Here is a 13,581-nt window from a genome sequence, read left to right on the forward strand (position 1 = left end):
TCCTGGCTGGAGGCCCAGCTGACCCTGGCCAGGTGGGCCTGTCCTCACAAGCTGCAGGGGCCTCGGGGCAGCCCACATGGGGGTGGGGGTTGAGCAAAGTGGAAGTTTTCCTGCAACCTCCCTGCGGCCCGACACCCGCCTGACTCTGACCTATGGATTTGCAGTGTTGTGAGGGGGCGGCTAGAGCTGCACCCAGGTCCTCCTAGCCCAGGCGGGCTCCTGCAGACAAGTGCTCCATGCGCTGGAGGGAGGACAGGGCTCTCCTGGCCGGCCCAGGAGCCGTTCTGGAGGACGGTGGTCAGGGCGCCCCTGCTCCCAAGGATGCCCACCCCCTGAACTGCCCCCAAGGGCCCAAGGTGGAGGCCAAGGTGTTCGAGAGCACGGTTGGTTCTCCTCCGTGCCACCGTGGACTGCCACGCCTGTCCCTGTGGCTGGCAAGCAGGACTGCCCATGTCAGCTGACCGAGAAGCTTCTAGAAAGGGAAGCAGGCCTCTGTCCCGCAGTCTAGTGGGGCTGTTGCGTTCTCCACCCAGGACGCTCCGCTTCCCTCTGCCCCGACTTGAACCAGACGGCTTGGCACACTCCTGGGAGCTCGAGGGGGTCTGCCTCGCTCCACAGCTTTCCACTCCTCTGAACTGGAGCCAGGCTGACAGTGGGACACGGGGAGGCCAGGAAGGAAGCTGTCAGAGGCCCCACAGGATTCCCAGGACCGCGGGGCTCTGTGGTGCCGTCTGGGCTACAAAAGCACACCGTCACCACTTAGCACCTCCAGACCACACGCATCTGCAGTCCCCACCTCTGAGTGAGGAGTCCACGTGCGGCTCAGAGGGACCCTGCCACAGCTGCCACCAAGGTGTCACCAGGGGCTGGGTCTGTCTTCAGACTCGTGTTCATTCCTTGAGCACAGGGTGAGTGAGGGCCTGGGTTTCTGGCCACATGGACCTCCCCGTGGTACAACCCTCTACATCAAAGTTAGCAGGGGACAGACTCCCAGCAAGGCCACGGCGCACTGTCATGTGACCAAGGAGGTGACCTCCATCGCCTCTGTGTGTTCTATTCATGACAGGCAAGGCACAGGTCTTGACCATGAGCAAGGAGGTGAGATTAACAGGGGCAGAGTAGGAGACAGAGGAGGCCGGTTTAGTCTGTCCACATTCCAGGAAGGCCACGTCGTGGCGCCCCAGGCCCCAGGTCTCCCAAGCCTTGTCACTCTCCTCTGGAGGGTGGGAGTCGGCTTTGGAGCAGACCTTTAAGGCTATCACAGATGTGGCCCCGGACCCCATGGTGTGGAAGCAGGCTTTTCAAGCTGAGGGCCACCAGAGCAGCCCAGAACTGGAGTTCTCCCTGGGCATGGCCTCCAGGCCTGGGCAGCAGTAGCCAGAGACCACAGCCACACATGCAGCCCTGAAGGGCAGAGGCGGGCTAAGTGGATGCTGCTATACAGCCCTTCAGCCAGCAGGGGAGATCCGGGTGGTGGGCGGGGCGGGACCTTGCGGGGAGCAGCCATGGCAGCCTCAGCTGCGCTCTGCCAAGTGCAGCCCACACGAGGGCCAGGGTCCAGGAACTGCCAGGGCTGGTGGATTCCCAGGTCTCCCAGAGCCACACAGTCTCTGGGTCCTCACAAAGCAGGCAGGGCAGGCTGGATTCAGGGCCCACAGAGGCGGTGCTGAGGCCTAAGGCATCCTTCAGGCAAGTGCAAGCACAGGACGAGACAGAAGAACCTGCAACGGCCTGTGCAAACTGGGCTGGTCGCCCTGGGAGCACAGAGGACCAGAGAAGGGCAGGGAGAGCCGACCAAGGCTGTGGGACAGTAGGGGCGGCAACTACTCAGCGTCTGCTGATCCACGCTCCACCTTGGCGTGGGAGGCCTCTGGGCCCTGAGTCTTGGTCAAAAGCATTCAGGAGAGTAAGTGCTGAGACAGGCTTCTGACTCAGTACACAGAAAAGTCAGAACTCAGTCTCCAAAGTGGACTAACACCTGCTTCTACATCAAGGATAGAGTGAGCTCCAACGAGGTCCCTTCAATTCCCCACCCCAGCTTTGTGTCCTCTTCCTCCTGGAAGCTCAAATCTAGATTCTCTGCAACCCATACCCTAGCTCTGAGATCTGGGTCCTGTATCATGTACCAGCTAACCCAAATCCTGGGCCCACCCACAGACCCCAGGCCCGGGCCACAAAACCCTCGGTTTACTCCACAAACTAGACCCACCCACATAGCCACAAGACCTGCCCACACGGCCTGGGGGGTCTCTGGTCCTGCCAGCCCCCGCCCACAAGCCTCAGGCCCCGCCCTTGGACTCCAGCCCCGCCCACACGGCCCCGCCTCCACTCTCACGCCGCCCCCGCCCTTTACACCCCTGGCTCCTTCCGCAGCCTGCATCTTCCGGTCACGCGCTGCACGTGCCCCTTTTGTGGTTGCCACCGGCCAGCCCCAGCGTCTCACTTTATAGACGGCCGAGTCAGTATTTGGGCTTCGGATTAGGAGACCCGGAGGGTGGGTGCGTCCTGAGTTGGTCCTCAGCGCCGAGGACCCCTTCCCAATCCGCCCCTAGGCTTCTATGGCTCTGCCTGGGCGAGAACTGCCCACCCTCCCAACCCCGCGGACAAGTAGCAGGGCTTCGCTGGAGTGACCTCCTAGACGCGGGCCTTTTGCAGGGTCCCAGGGGCGGGAGAGGGGAGACTGGCTTGTAGGTGGCACTTGCGGGCTGGCATTACTCCCTCGGGTCAGCAGTTTGCACCCACCCGAAGGTTGCGCACTCCCGACCCTGGAGGATCTGGGCAGGAGGGAGCTGCAGAGCCTGGACAGAGGGGCTGCTGTGAAATGCAGCCATGATGAAGAGCGTTTCAGCGTGAAGCCGGAGGCCCTGGGACCCCAGCCGGTGCACACACGAATGGAGAAGACAGGAGTGCGACCTTTGAACCGGGCCAGGCCTGGGAGCCACAGCATCTCTTATTGGGGGTGGCACTTGGGCACCTCTCAGCAATGACCCACAAACTCTACACCTGGGCCTGGCACAGCAATCATGCGTGGGTGGCCAGTGAGGCACATCTGGGCTGAGCCTCTGCGTAGTTGCGATCTTCCCACATAAGAGTTCCCCCTCCCATCCCCTGAAAAGCCTGTGCAACCTGAGGGTCTGCAGAGCTGCAGCACAAATCCTCAGAACCTGAGTTCATCTGCGCGGCAGTTCTCTGGGCCCAGCTAACGTTCTTTTGCGTTTATAATTTCTGAACTTGAACAGCCTGGTGGACAGCAGTGTCCAGTGAGGGCCGTAGACCCGGAACCAAGGGTGCTGGGCCTCAGTCCTGCCAAGCACAGTCCTGGCCTGGGGCTTGTCCGTCCAGACCCACGGCATAGCGGGAACTCCAGTCCCGCTGGAAGAGTTGCCGCAGCTGTTCCTGTGCAGGTGGCACCCCTGGCTGGGCATGGAGGGCCCTCTGGCTGACCACCAAGCCCACACCTGAGGTGCTGCTGAAGTAATCCTCTGACCAGTTGGAGGTGCCTGTGGAGGGGCCGGAAGGAAGGCAGGGGCTCTGGGCTCGGCCCTGTGACGGGCCTGGGCCCTGGCTTCAGTCCAGCCGAAGCACTGGCTGCTCTGCCCTCACTCCACCATGTCACCCGGGGGTGTCCTGGCCCCGCAGCTCCGGCTCTCTCCACCTGCCCCTGTGACAGCTACCTGGTTCCAGAACTCCACCGAGACCCTGGCCGCCTCCAGCAGCCCCCTGCCCTGCGCCCCGATGCCCCGGCTGCTCACCTATGTAGGCTGCCTTCTCTGTGACCATGAATTTGTTGTGGTTCACCCGGCTGAATGGGATGTTGGAGTGGTTCCCCACAGGCACGATGAAGACTTTCTTTGGGAACCGAGAGGGAGCGTGGAGGGCTGGGAAGGGAGGGGAGGGGGGGGTCTGCCCTACCCCCACCCTGGGGGCACAGCCTCACCACTTCCACTGAGATGCCAGCAGAGGGGTTGCTGAGGGCCTGCAGGGACCGCAGGTAAGGGAACATGGTGGGGTCCGTGCTGAGCCCACAGCTGACCAGCAGACGCACACACACGCGTCTGCCAAAGGCAGCGTCCCGTAGCGCGTTGTCCAGCACTGGCCAGTACCTGGGGGAGGAAGGGTCAGGGTCCTGCCTACAGGCCCTGGGATGAGCAGGGGTCCTGGCAGAAGGGAAAATATGCCAAGCCCAGGAGCTGCTCATGGGGTAGGCCTCTGCTCTCCAGGGCCACGCCCCCAGCCGGTCACCTAGCAGGGTGGCTGAAGCGGGTGGTGGGGAAGTACTCCATCACTGAGGCGTAGATGAACTTCCGGGCGCCCTTCATCACTGCCAGCACCGCATCCAGGTCCCGGGTTCGGCCCCTGGGGCAGAGAGCTGGCGGGGAAGCCTGTGGTGCAGAGGTGCCTCTGAAGCACTGCCACAGGCTCCCTCGGGCCTGCGACCCCACGTACCCACCAGGAGCCCTGTGTGGGGGAGGGCAAGAGGCACTGCCCAGGAAAGAGCGTCCCGGTGGGGCCCCGGGCCTGGCCTGAGCCTGGCCAGCACCCAGCCTCTGGGGCCTGGGCTGGAGGAAGCTGCTCCGCTGCCTGGAGTGGGACCCCCATGTCAGGGTCTCCTCTCATTCTGACGCAGTCTCTGCGGTGGACCAGTCACTGGGGTAGCCAGGGCCTCAGGGAGCCAGGGGCATCCCCTTTGCCCGGCAGAGTAAGGGAGGGTCTGGTGCCCTGGCAACCCTAGCCCCATAGCCTCTGAGCCCGCCCACAACTCAGTCTGTTTGGAGACCCCAAGGGCCACACCACCTCCCTGGCTGACGGTCTCCCACAGATGACAGTGCCAGCCTGCCCCGTCCATGGCACGGGTCCCTGAGGACCTAGAAGCAGTGCTGAGGGCCAGCCCATGGGGCAGGGGCTCTTGCTGATCTGACCAGATGAGGGAGAGAGGGCTTGGTGGCTTGCACCCGCCTTACCGAGAAGTAGGCAGTGGTGGGCACACCGCCAAAGCGGCCCCGGAGGGGCTGGAAGCGGTTGATGCGGGATGAGAAGTTCTGAGGCCAGGTTTTGGGGAGGACAGCCTGGGGTGCCCCCAGCACCCAGTAGGTCTGGAAGGTTTTCTCCAGGTCGTGGGCCAGGCCACTGCAGTTGTAGATAATGGCTCCAAGCTCCTTTACCTGCAGGAGCCAGGGTCAGTGGCCACAGGAGCAAGGCCACCAGGGGCAGCCTGGGCCTGCCCAATGGCAGCAGCTCTGCCGCGTCACTTGCAGGACCCGAGTGGTGTGCCCAGGAGGGAGGGCACTGCTCCCAGACCCTGTTTTCCTGAACACTACGTTCCAGGGGTGAAAGTGGCATTTGCTGGACACACAAAATGCACAAAAACACAAGGAAATAAAATTGCTCTTAATCTCACTGTCTCGCTGTGGAGGATTAACAACTGTTACCATGTTACGTTCATTTTCACACACACACACACACACACACACGGATCTACTTAGTGAAATGAAAGCACCCTCCCTGGAGAACTTGGTCAGCCCAGGGAGGAAGTGTCCCCTTCATCCTTGACACCTGGTGTGTGGTGCTGCGGGTGGAACCAGCACCCGCGTGGCCACCGAGCTTTGGCTCCAGGTTTAATGCCCCGCTTCCTCTGAAGCCTCCTGCTTCATCATCTGCACCTTTCCAGATGCCGAGGGCTAAGCTGCTTCCTGCGTCCCTAGGTGTCACTCTGTGGCAGAGTGCCGGTGCACGGAATTCCCTAACCGTGCAGTGTCTGATGGCTTCCTCCGCGTAGGCGCGATGCCTTGGCCATGCGACCCAGGATTCCACCGGCCGACTTCTCGTGACACTGACTGTCCCCTGCTGGAGGGGCGTGGGAGTGGGAAGTAGGAGCTCTGGGTGGGCCTCCCGGCTTGGGCCCTGGGACTCACCTGTGTCAGGGACCTCCAGTCCATGTTGGCACTGCCCAGGTAGATGTGCTGCCCATCCACAACCCAGAATTTGGAGTGCAGGACACCCCCAGTGAAGTGCCTCATGGGCACCTGCCGCACCTGGGCACCTGCCATAGGACACGTGGCTCTCTCTCTGTGCTGGCTTCAGGCTGCGTTCACCCTCAGAGCAATCTTGCCCCCTCAGTGTGGATGCTCTCCCCATCTTGCAAGTGAGGAAATGGTGGCACAGCAGGCCCAGGGTCCCTCTGGGTAGCCCAGCTCCAGAGCATTAGCAATGACTGAGCCCATTGCTGCCCGCCTGGAGCAGCTGGCCTCAGTCGCCACCCATAGGGCAGAGTGGCAGGGCCCCCAGGCTGCTGTGGGGAACAGGACACTGGCTCCTGGGAGCCTGCTGAGTCCCGCTGACCCTGACCCAAGGGAGCTCAGAGCCCTGGGCTTCTCCCTCCAGGGCCCTGGGGAAGCACCGGGGCCTCCCCGCCTGCCTGGCAGCTCTTTGCCCCTGTCCCACGGTGCCAGCAAGACAGGGCCGCAGGACCAGGATGGAGAAAGCACCTACCCTGGACTGCCAGGACCTGCAGGTCAGTGGAGTTCTTGGCCAGCGCTGGGCTGTTGGTGGCCACCATCAGGGAGACGTTCCTGTCCAGCAGCTGCAGCAGCTTCTGCAGAATGGCCTCTCCCTGTGAAGTCAGGCTGGCCATGAGAGGTGGCCCCCAGGCCAGCCCTCTGTCCCTCCCCTCCCCCAGGACTCGGGACTGCCTGCGGCCAGGGCTGGCCAAGTGTCTGGCTGACCTTGGTTGGGAGCAGACCTGTGCTTAGGCACAGCCTGCATGCTCTGACCCCAGAGGCCTCTCGCGCTCTACCCTGCCAGCGAGCTCCCCAGAGGGGCTCCTTCCCAGTCCCCACCACAGAGGCTGGCCTGACTTTCTGTGTGCCCACCGCTGGGGCAGGTTGGGGGCAGCCTTCAGTCTCAGGGTCGGGGTGGGGGCCAGGGATGCACCGGCTGGGAAGAGGAGTCATTGACCCCGATGTCAGGTCCTGTGAGGGACCAGTAGTAAGAGGCCACATGGATGCTCTCCTGGGCAGTGTCCAGCAGCTGCAGCCAGGCCTGGGCCAGTGACTGAGCGGATGGGCTGCCAGCAGCATATGGCAGGTCCTGAGGGATGCTTTCCACAAGGAAGAACCTGGAAAGAGAGCCGAGAAGGGGACCCGGGTGTGACTGTAGGAGCCACCAGCCTGCTTGGACCATCTGCTCCCTCCCTGCTGCCCAGCTGGAGAGACTGCCACCAGTGTGGCCCTGGGCCCAAGCCCCTAGGTCGAAGGTGCAAGAAGGGGGCAGCTAAGCTGAATCGGGCAGAGGAGGCCTAAGCCCCATAGGCCGGGGCAGCAGTGACCCCCTGAAGTGCGTCATCGAGGAGCCTGAGGGGACAGGGCTGCCTGGCCCGGAGCCGGGAAGTCTGGGAGGCCCAGCGCCCCCGCAAGCCCACAGGGAGCAGTTGTCCCCGCAGCAAGGTGAGTGGGGACGTTCTCGGGCTTGGGCCCCAAGAGCAGGGTGGGGAGGCTGAGGGGCCTCGGTGCAGCGGGGCAGCACTGAGCCCTGCGGGTGAAGGACTGGAAGATGCCGAGTCTCACTCACAGGGGTTGGTGTTCGCCAGCCTGCCAGAGCCCCCAGGTGGCAGCCCTGTACTGCCAGGAGTACCCTGTGCACAGTCCCCAGCCCACTGGATCCCATGGTCCAGATCCTTCTCATGACCTGTGTCCCCACAGGTGCTGGTGGAGGGTGGTGCTCGGCCCAGAGGCAGACCCCGTGGTGGAAAGCAGACACTGCCCAGTGAGATCTGTCCCTCCCGGCCACCACAGGCCCCTTCAGGCTTGCTCACTGGCAGGAGTCCCTCTGCTGCCCAGTCTGTCCTTCCAGGGCCTCCCAGGACTCAGGGGTCACTTCTTTGGGGTGCATCTGGTACCAGGCGTGAGGAAGGGGCACTTGCCACAGGAGGTAGGTGAGAGTCAGGAAGCCCAGCCCCAGCATGGCCAGCACGCCCAGCACCTGCAGGAGACACAGCCCTGCAGGGTCCTGGTGGGCCGCGACAGCCCCTCCAGCACTGGAACGAGGGGCCAGGCTCCCCAGAGGACCAGCTGCAGCTGGGGGAGGTCTCAGTGGGGGCGGGGAGCACGGAGAGAAGCCCGGCCCCTCTAACTGGGGTCGGAGGTCTGCAGCCCAGCGTGTGGCAGAGATGCAGGCAAGGGCTGCAGTAGCCTCCCGGGCTTGCCTCCTCCCTGGCCTGCTCCCCACGCACCCCAGGGCTGCTTTCGTCTCCTGTACTTGGGCCCAGGGTCTCAGACTTTATTTAAACATTGACTTTTAAAGTAATTGTAATCAGGAATTGGGCTAAAACTCCCAGGCCGTGGAGTCCCTGGTGAACCCTCCCTGTGACCCTGGGTCCTACCGTGCTCCTTCTGCCACGTGGGCTGTGGGGTGGCGTGGAGCAGCACCACTCGGGATCCCCTGCCGCTGTCCGTGGTGGTGCCAGCAGCTGCAGGAGGCAGCCTTGAGTCACAGGCAGCTCTGGCACCACAATGTCAGCCCTTTGTGGGGTCCCCACAGACACCCACTCCGACTCCCAGGAGCCAGTCACATCCGGGTGGGGGCCAGCGCCTGGGCTCCCCCCACTCCCCCCACAGACAGCCAGGCTGCAGGGGGCAGCCTCCGCGTGAGCCCCAGAGCTGACTGCGCCCACGCCTTGAGGCCCTGTGTCAAGCCTGTGCTCCCCTCTCGGTCCCCTTGCCGGGCTCTGGGCGTCTGAGTCTCGGTTCCTCGTTTCTGCCAGCGGCAGCTGAGTCTGAAAGCACTCTTTCTGCTTTTGCGGCTCAGTTCCTCCTGACTGGCCACAAACAGTCGCTCCCCTTCCAGGGCTGCCGGGTCTTGGACCCTGGCTCTGCGGCCGGCAGCTGGCAGGAAGCAAGGCCTGGGATGTGAGGGTGCTGGCAGCCAGAGGCCTCCAACGGACAACCTGTGTCCAGGGCAGGGCCACCCCTTGCAGCAGGGCTGGGATGGTCTCACCTGTGCCCGCAGAGTAGTGCCTCCATGAGGAGCTGGGAACCCGGCCAGCACCACCGCCCTGAGGGCACCACGCAGCGAGTGCCTGGGAGTCGTGGGTGCAGGGAAGGGCCTGTGCACAGGGATGGGTCGCCCTGGCTCTCCAACCCCCGACCAAGACACCACAAAGGCAGGAGCAGGCCTGGCTCCCTGGCCATCATGTGGGGACTGAAGCTCAGGGCCCGGGGCAGCCTGGGCTGCTTGTGTGGAGCCTGCTGCTGGGACAAAGGGACCCCTGGGGTTTCTCTCTGCTGACCTTCCCAGGCTGGGGCTCAGAGAGCTTGACCTGGGAGGGTGCCCAGGGCCGGAGGCTCTGTGGGCCCCAGAGCCAGACCGTTGCAGGGCGGTGGACCTGAAACTACAGCTTGAAGCACAGTGGACGGCAGCAGCACAGGCAGATACCAAGGCCCAGTGTCCTTCTGGCTGGACGTCCCTAGGCAGCGGGTATGGGGTACGAGCTGGGCTCAAGCTCTTGAGGTGACCCCACACAGGGGCAGCTCAGGGGCTCTGTGAACCCAGCTTCAGGCTTCCCCTCCTTGGGGGACTTTCAAGAGAGGTGGCCAGGGTGAGGTTCTGGGCTGGGGCACTGGGGAACCTCAAAGGGGTTGCTCCCCACTCCCTCCTGCTCCTCCTGGGAAAAGCATCTTTGCCCTCCAAGGTGCCCAGGCAGAGAGGCAGGTCAGAGCATGCAGCCATCTGGACCTGGGTCCTGTCAGAGGCACCGCAGGACACCGCAGGCCCTCTGGCCTCTTCCTACCATGGGACTGTCCTGGGGCTGGGGAGACGGGCCTCACAGGTGGCTCTAGGCAGCTGAAGATCCATCCTCCTGCAGGGGCCCTGGGGGAGGGTCTGGCTATCTGGTCAGGCATCTTAGGGCTGGGGGCAGGGGATGGGCTCTGAGCCTCCCCAGCCCCATGGTGGGCAGCCAAGGGACCCTGGAGGCATCAGAGGCCACAGCCGGAGGTGTGGAGTTGTGCCCTGCAGGGTGTGGGGCCCAACTGCCAGCCCCAGGCTGGGGCAGAGGGTCTGGCTGCCAACTCAGTGGGGCCCGGATACCCCAGCTGTCTGGCAGCACAGACTGGGTAAGGAACTGGCAGCTGCAGGGCCAGCCAGAGACTGTGTGAGTCCCTGGACCTGGGGTTGCTGGGAGGATGGAGCCATGGGAGGTGGACAGCGGTTCCTCCCAGGGCCTTTGGTCTGGCTGCCCCACCCAGCTCTGACCTCCCAGGCACCTACCTCTGGGGAACCTGCCTTGGCGTCCATCCTGGCTCCAGCGGCAGACTGCAGGCCCCTAGGCTCAGGGTGGGCCCACCTGCCTCCTCTCAGCCTACTGCTTCCCCTCCTGGCTACTTCCTCTTTGTTCTGATTACCCCACCCCCACCTAAGAACAGACAGCTGGAGCTGAGTGGGCCACCAGGAGGTGGGGCTGAGAACTTTCACCTCCTCCACCCTTCTAGGGGACACCCACAGAGTCAGAGTTCAGCTTGACCACAGGCCTCAGAGACCTGAGCAACAGTGTCTTAAGTGATTCCAACTGTACTAACCACATCTAAGAGCAGGTGGTGTAGAGGCTGGGTTGGCTCCATAGCCACTGGGAGTTGGGTCCTGTGAGCTCTGTCCCTGGTGCCTAGAATCTCTAGCCTCATGGTCCCACAACAGCTGCTGGAGCTCAGCCCTTGCCTCCATATTCCTAGCAGAGGATAAGGGACATCGCAGAGGAGGCTTCCTGGAGCTCCCACAGGCACTTCCTTTGTCTATGATCTAGAGATTGAGTAGATTTGGTCACAGTCCTGCACTCAGCTACACAGGAAGCTGGGAAGTGGAGGCAGCCTGGGCCTCCGTGCCGGATAGAGGAGGTGGGCTGCCTGCAAAGGTAGGCCTGGCTAGAGGGTTGGGGCGGGGGCTCTGCCTTACCCGTCACTGCTCTGGCCAGGGTCTCCTGAGTGCAGTCCCCCTGGCCCTTCAGACTGGGCCTTGAGGTCCGGTTCTCCCACTCCTCAGCAGGCAGTGGCTTCTGTCCAGGGTGCTGACCGAGTGTCCACAGGGAGGGCATCAAGCTTACTCAGGTAGATCGGGCCTGGTAGGCCAGGGTGGATGGGGAAGAGGACCCTCGTCCCTTCACTTCCCGCTGGACAGGGCCCGACCTGGCCTGGGATCAGCCCTGTCCAAGCAGTGTCGAGGGCAGCCTCTGCTTTCCGGCGGGTTCCTGGGTGTCTGGGGGCTGCTGTGTGCCAGGCGCCCTCCTGCAGACTCTGGGCTCTGGGTGGCAGGGAGCCAGCTTCCCAGGACTTGGGCTTTGGGACTGTAGACAGGTCTTCTCTTCCTGCCTGGACAGCACAGGAAGGCCCTTCCTGGGAAGGCCGGTGCACAACGCAGAGCCTCGGGCTGTCGTGCGTCCATCTCAGAGGATGCGCTCACTTCCCGGCTGCACTCGACGTGGAGATTCCTCCGTAGTTACTTTTCTTGTGCAGATGTGTGGCTGCTGGTCCTGGGAAGGAACGTCACGGAGGTGAGAGGAGGTCACCTGGCGTGTGCTCCGGGCCTGTCCTTAGGTGGTTGAGTGGAGTCCGCCTGGGTCCTGAGTGTGCTCTTGGTCCAGCCGCGGGAACCGGGCTCTGGGCAGGCGTGGGTCACTGTGGTAGACACAGCGTCCACTGCTCCCAGGACACCTGAGCCCAGGCCCACAGTACCCTGCCCGAGGCTCTCGGCTCAGCGTTCTCATCGTGAGCTTGATCAGTCAGCACGTCCCTGCTGGACACTGGTATTGAGGCTCCCAGGCACGGGACCGCTTGGAGTCCCTCGGAAGGTGCCTGTTGGAGACACGTGCCTGTCTTTTACCCCTTGACTTCTTCCTCTGATGCCAGACAGTTGTTTTACGCTTTGGATACAAATGACTTAAGGACCTATGGATAGTTAGTCTTTCGCTTTCTCTTCCTTCAAGGTGCATCTGGATGAGTGGACTCTGAGTTTAAGGAAGTCTAACTCATGTTTGAGCAGCTTAGTTTATTTTGGAATTTCCTTTCGGCTAATGCTGTTGATGTCCTATTAAGAGACGGTTCTGGGGGCCTGGTTGTCGTGCCTGGCCCTGGGCCGCCTCCTCCGGCCTCCGTGGGGGAGCCCCGCTCTGCTGTGGCACGGTGCTTTCCTGCCAGAGTCTCCGCAACGTGCTCAGGAGATGGCGCAGTGCCTACCGTTGCCTTCCCCTCCCCAGTGGCTGAGCTGCTGGGATGGTGGGTCAGAGTTGTCCGGCAGCTGGGTGGGCCTGTGCCGTTGCCCGGGTGTTTTTCTGCCCTGCCCCTGACGCTCCACGTCCCACACATCAGGGCGGTTCTTTCCATCACCCTCATTTCTCTGCGAGTCTGTCTTTCTCTCACCGGGGCTTCGTTTGGGGCAGGTCTGTCATCGCGCCTTCGGTGGCGGAGGCTCAGAGGCTCCCTTCCTGTGCAGTGCCCGCTGGGAACAGCCGGCACACACTTTTCATCTGGGGTGTTTTCCTGCCTCCAGATGCTGCCTGCTCTTGCACGCCTGGTCATTTTTGGTTGGACGTTAGGTTGGGTCACCTGGTGTGGACCTGGATTTTGTTCTGTTCCTTTAATGAATGTTGGACTTTGTTCTGGCAAAGATCCTGTCACCTTGAGACTTGCCTCAAGCATTGCTGGGGCCCAGGACGGGACAGGGGCAGCCGGTCCCGCCTCTGTCCCGAGTCCTCTCCTCGGCCCGTCATCCCACCTTCTGTGGTTCCTTCCCTGTCCGAGCCCTGCCCTCTCCTCTCTGCCAGGACTCAGCCGCCCCCTCCAGCTGTCTTGTCTGTGAGCCTGGCCGCCTGGGCCTCCTGGCCAGCTCATCGACCTTGCCACCTGTTCGGAGGCCGCTCCCTGTGTGACTGCAGCCATGATAGGTCATAAGTGGCGTCTGCAGCTGAGCTGGCTCGTCCCCCTGTGAGGGGACAGTCCTGTGCTGCCGCCGTCCTGTGTCTGCACGCTGCTGTCCTGGATATTTCCCATGGTCCCAGGTGGGCAGGTTAGAAGTTAATCCCCGTAAGGTATGTGGGACCCCACCCCACATCACAACTGCTTTGGAAGTCGCGGCAAACTTTCACGTCTCCCAGGCCAGAGAGAAAGCTCAGGGCGGTGCAGAGTGCGCTTGGAACCAGGACCGGGGATGAAGCGGTACTCATGAACATTTATCACTGAAAGTACTTAGAAAGAAGCAGATTATTTTCAAATTATGTAGTAGGAAGGAAAAAAAAAGAGTAGGAGCAGAAATATATGAAATAGGAAAGAAAGGATACAGCTGAATGCTGAGAAAGACAGACAAGTCTGATCAAGAAAAAGAGCAGGAACACAGAACCTAACACCGATGGGAAGGGCGCTGTGAAAACGACCCTGCAGGAGCTGAAACATATTAGGCACTGCCACAATTGTATGCCGACACGTGATAGCTCGCATGACAGTCTGTGTCCAGAAGGACCCATGTGCTTCTGAGAAGAAAGCGCATTTCTCATTGATGGACGGAACTCTATATACGTTCAAGTCTAAATCGTCGGTCATATTA

At 62.3% G+C, this 13,581-nt stretch overlaps 1 protein-coding gene across 2 annotated transcripts; it reads right to left on the reverse strand.

Moving 5' to 3' along the window:
- Positions 1-2,361: 2,361 nt before the first annotated feature.
- PLD4 (phospholipase D family member 4) lies at positions 2,362-10,368 on the reverse strand. 2 transcript variants are annotated; one of them, XM_079126250.1, is made up of 11 exons: positions 10,264-10,368; positions 8,378-8,464; positions 7,811-7,977; positions 6,931-7,114; positions 6,490-6,610; positions 5,913-6,040; positions 4,962-5,162; positions 4,243-4,382; positions 3,938-4,103; positions 3,753-3,849; positions 2,362-3,500 (listed from the first exon to the last, which is right to left on the reverse strand). In XM_079126250.1, exons 1-11 carry the CDS (start codon positions 10,288-10,290, stop codon positions 3,298-3,300), a joined length of 1,521 nt encoding a protein of 506 aa, XP_078982376.1. In that variant the 5' UTR covers positions 10,291-10,368; the 3' UTR covers positions 2,362-3,297. The 2 variants fall into 2 exon arrangements, with proteins under 2 accessions (XP_078982376.1, XP_078982377.1); XM_079126251.1 differs by lacking the exon at positions 8,378-8,464.
- Between the last annotated feature and the right edge of the window lie 3,213 nt (positions 10,369-13,581).

Source organism: Sciurus vulgaris, assembly GCF_902686455.1.
Source record: "Sciurus vulgaris genome assembly, chromosome: 2".
Classification (NCBI taxonomy): Eukaryota; Metazoa; Chordata; class Mammalia; order Rodentia; family Sciuridae; genus Sciurus; species Sciurus vulgaris.

Coding starts and splice junctions, on each gene's coding strand:
- PLD4 (XM_079126250.1), bottom strand. CDS start 10,290: ATGGACGCCAAGGCAGGTTCCCCAGAG. Junction 8,465..10,263: donor CCAAGGCAGGTTCCCCAGAG/GTAGGTGCCTGG, acceptor TGCCTCCTGCAG/CTGCTGGCACCACCACGGAC. Junction 5,163..5,912: donor ACTGGAGGTCCCTGACACAG/GTGAGTCCCAGG, acceptor TGGCTCCTGCAG/GTAAAGGAGCTTGGAGCCAT.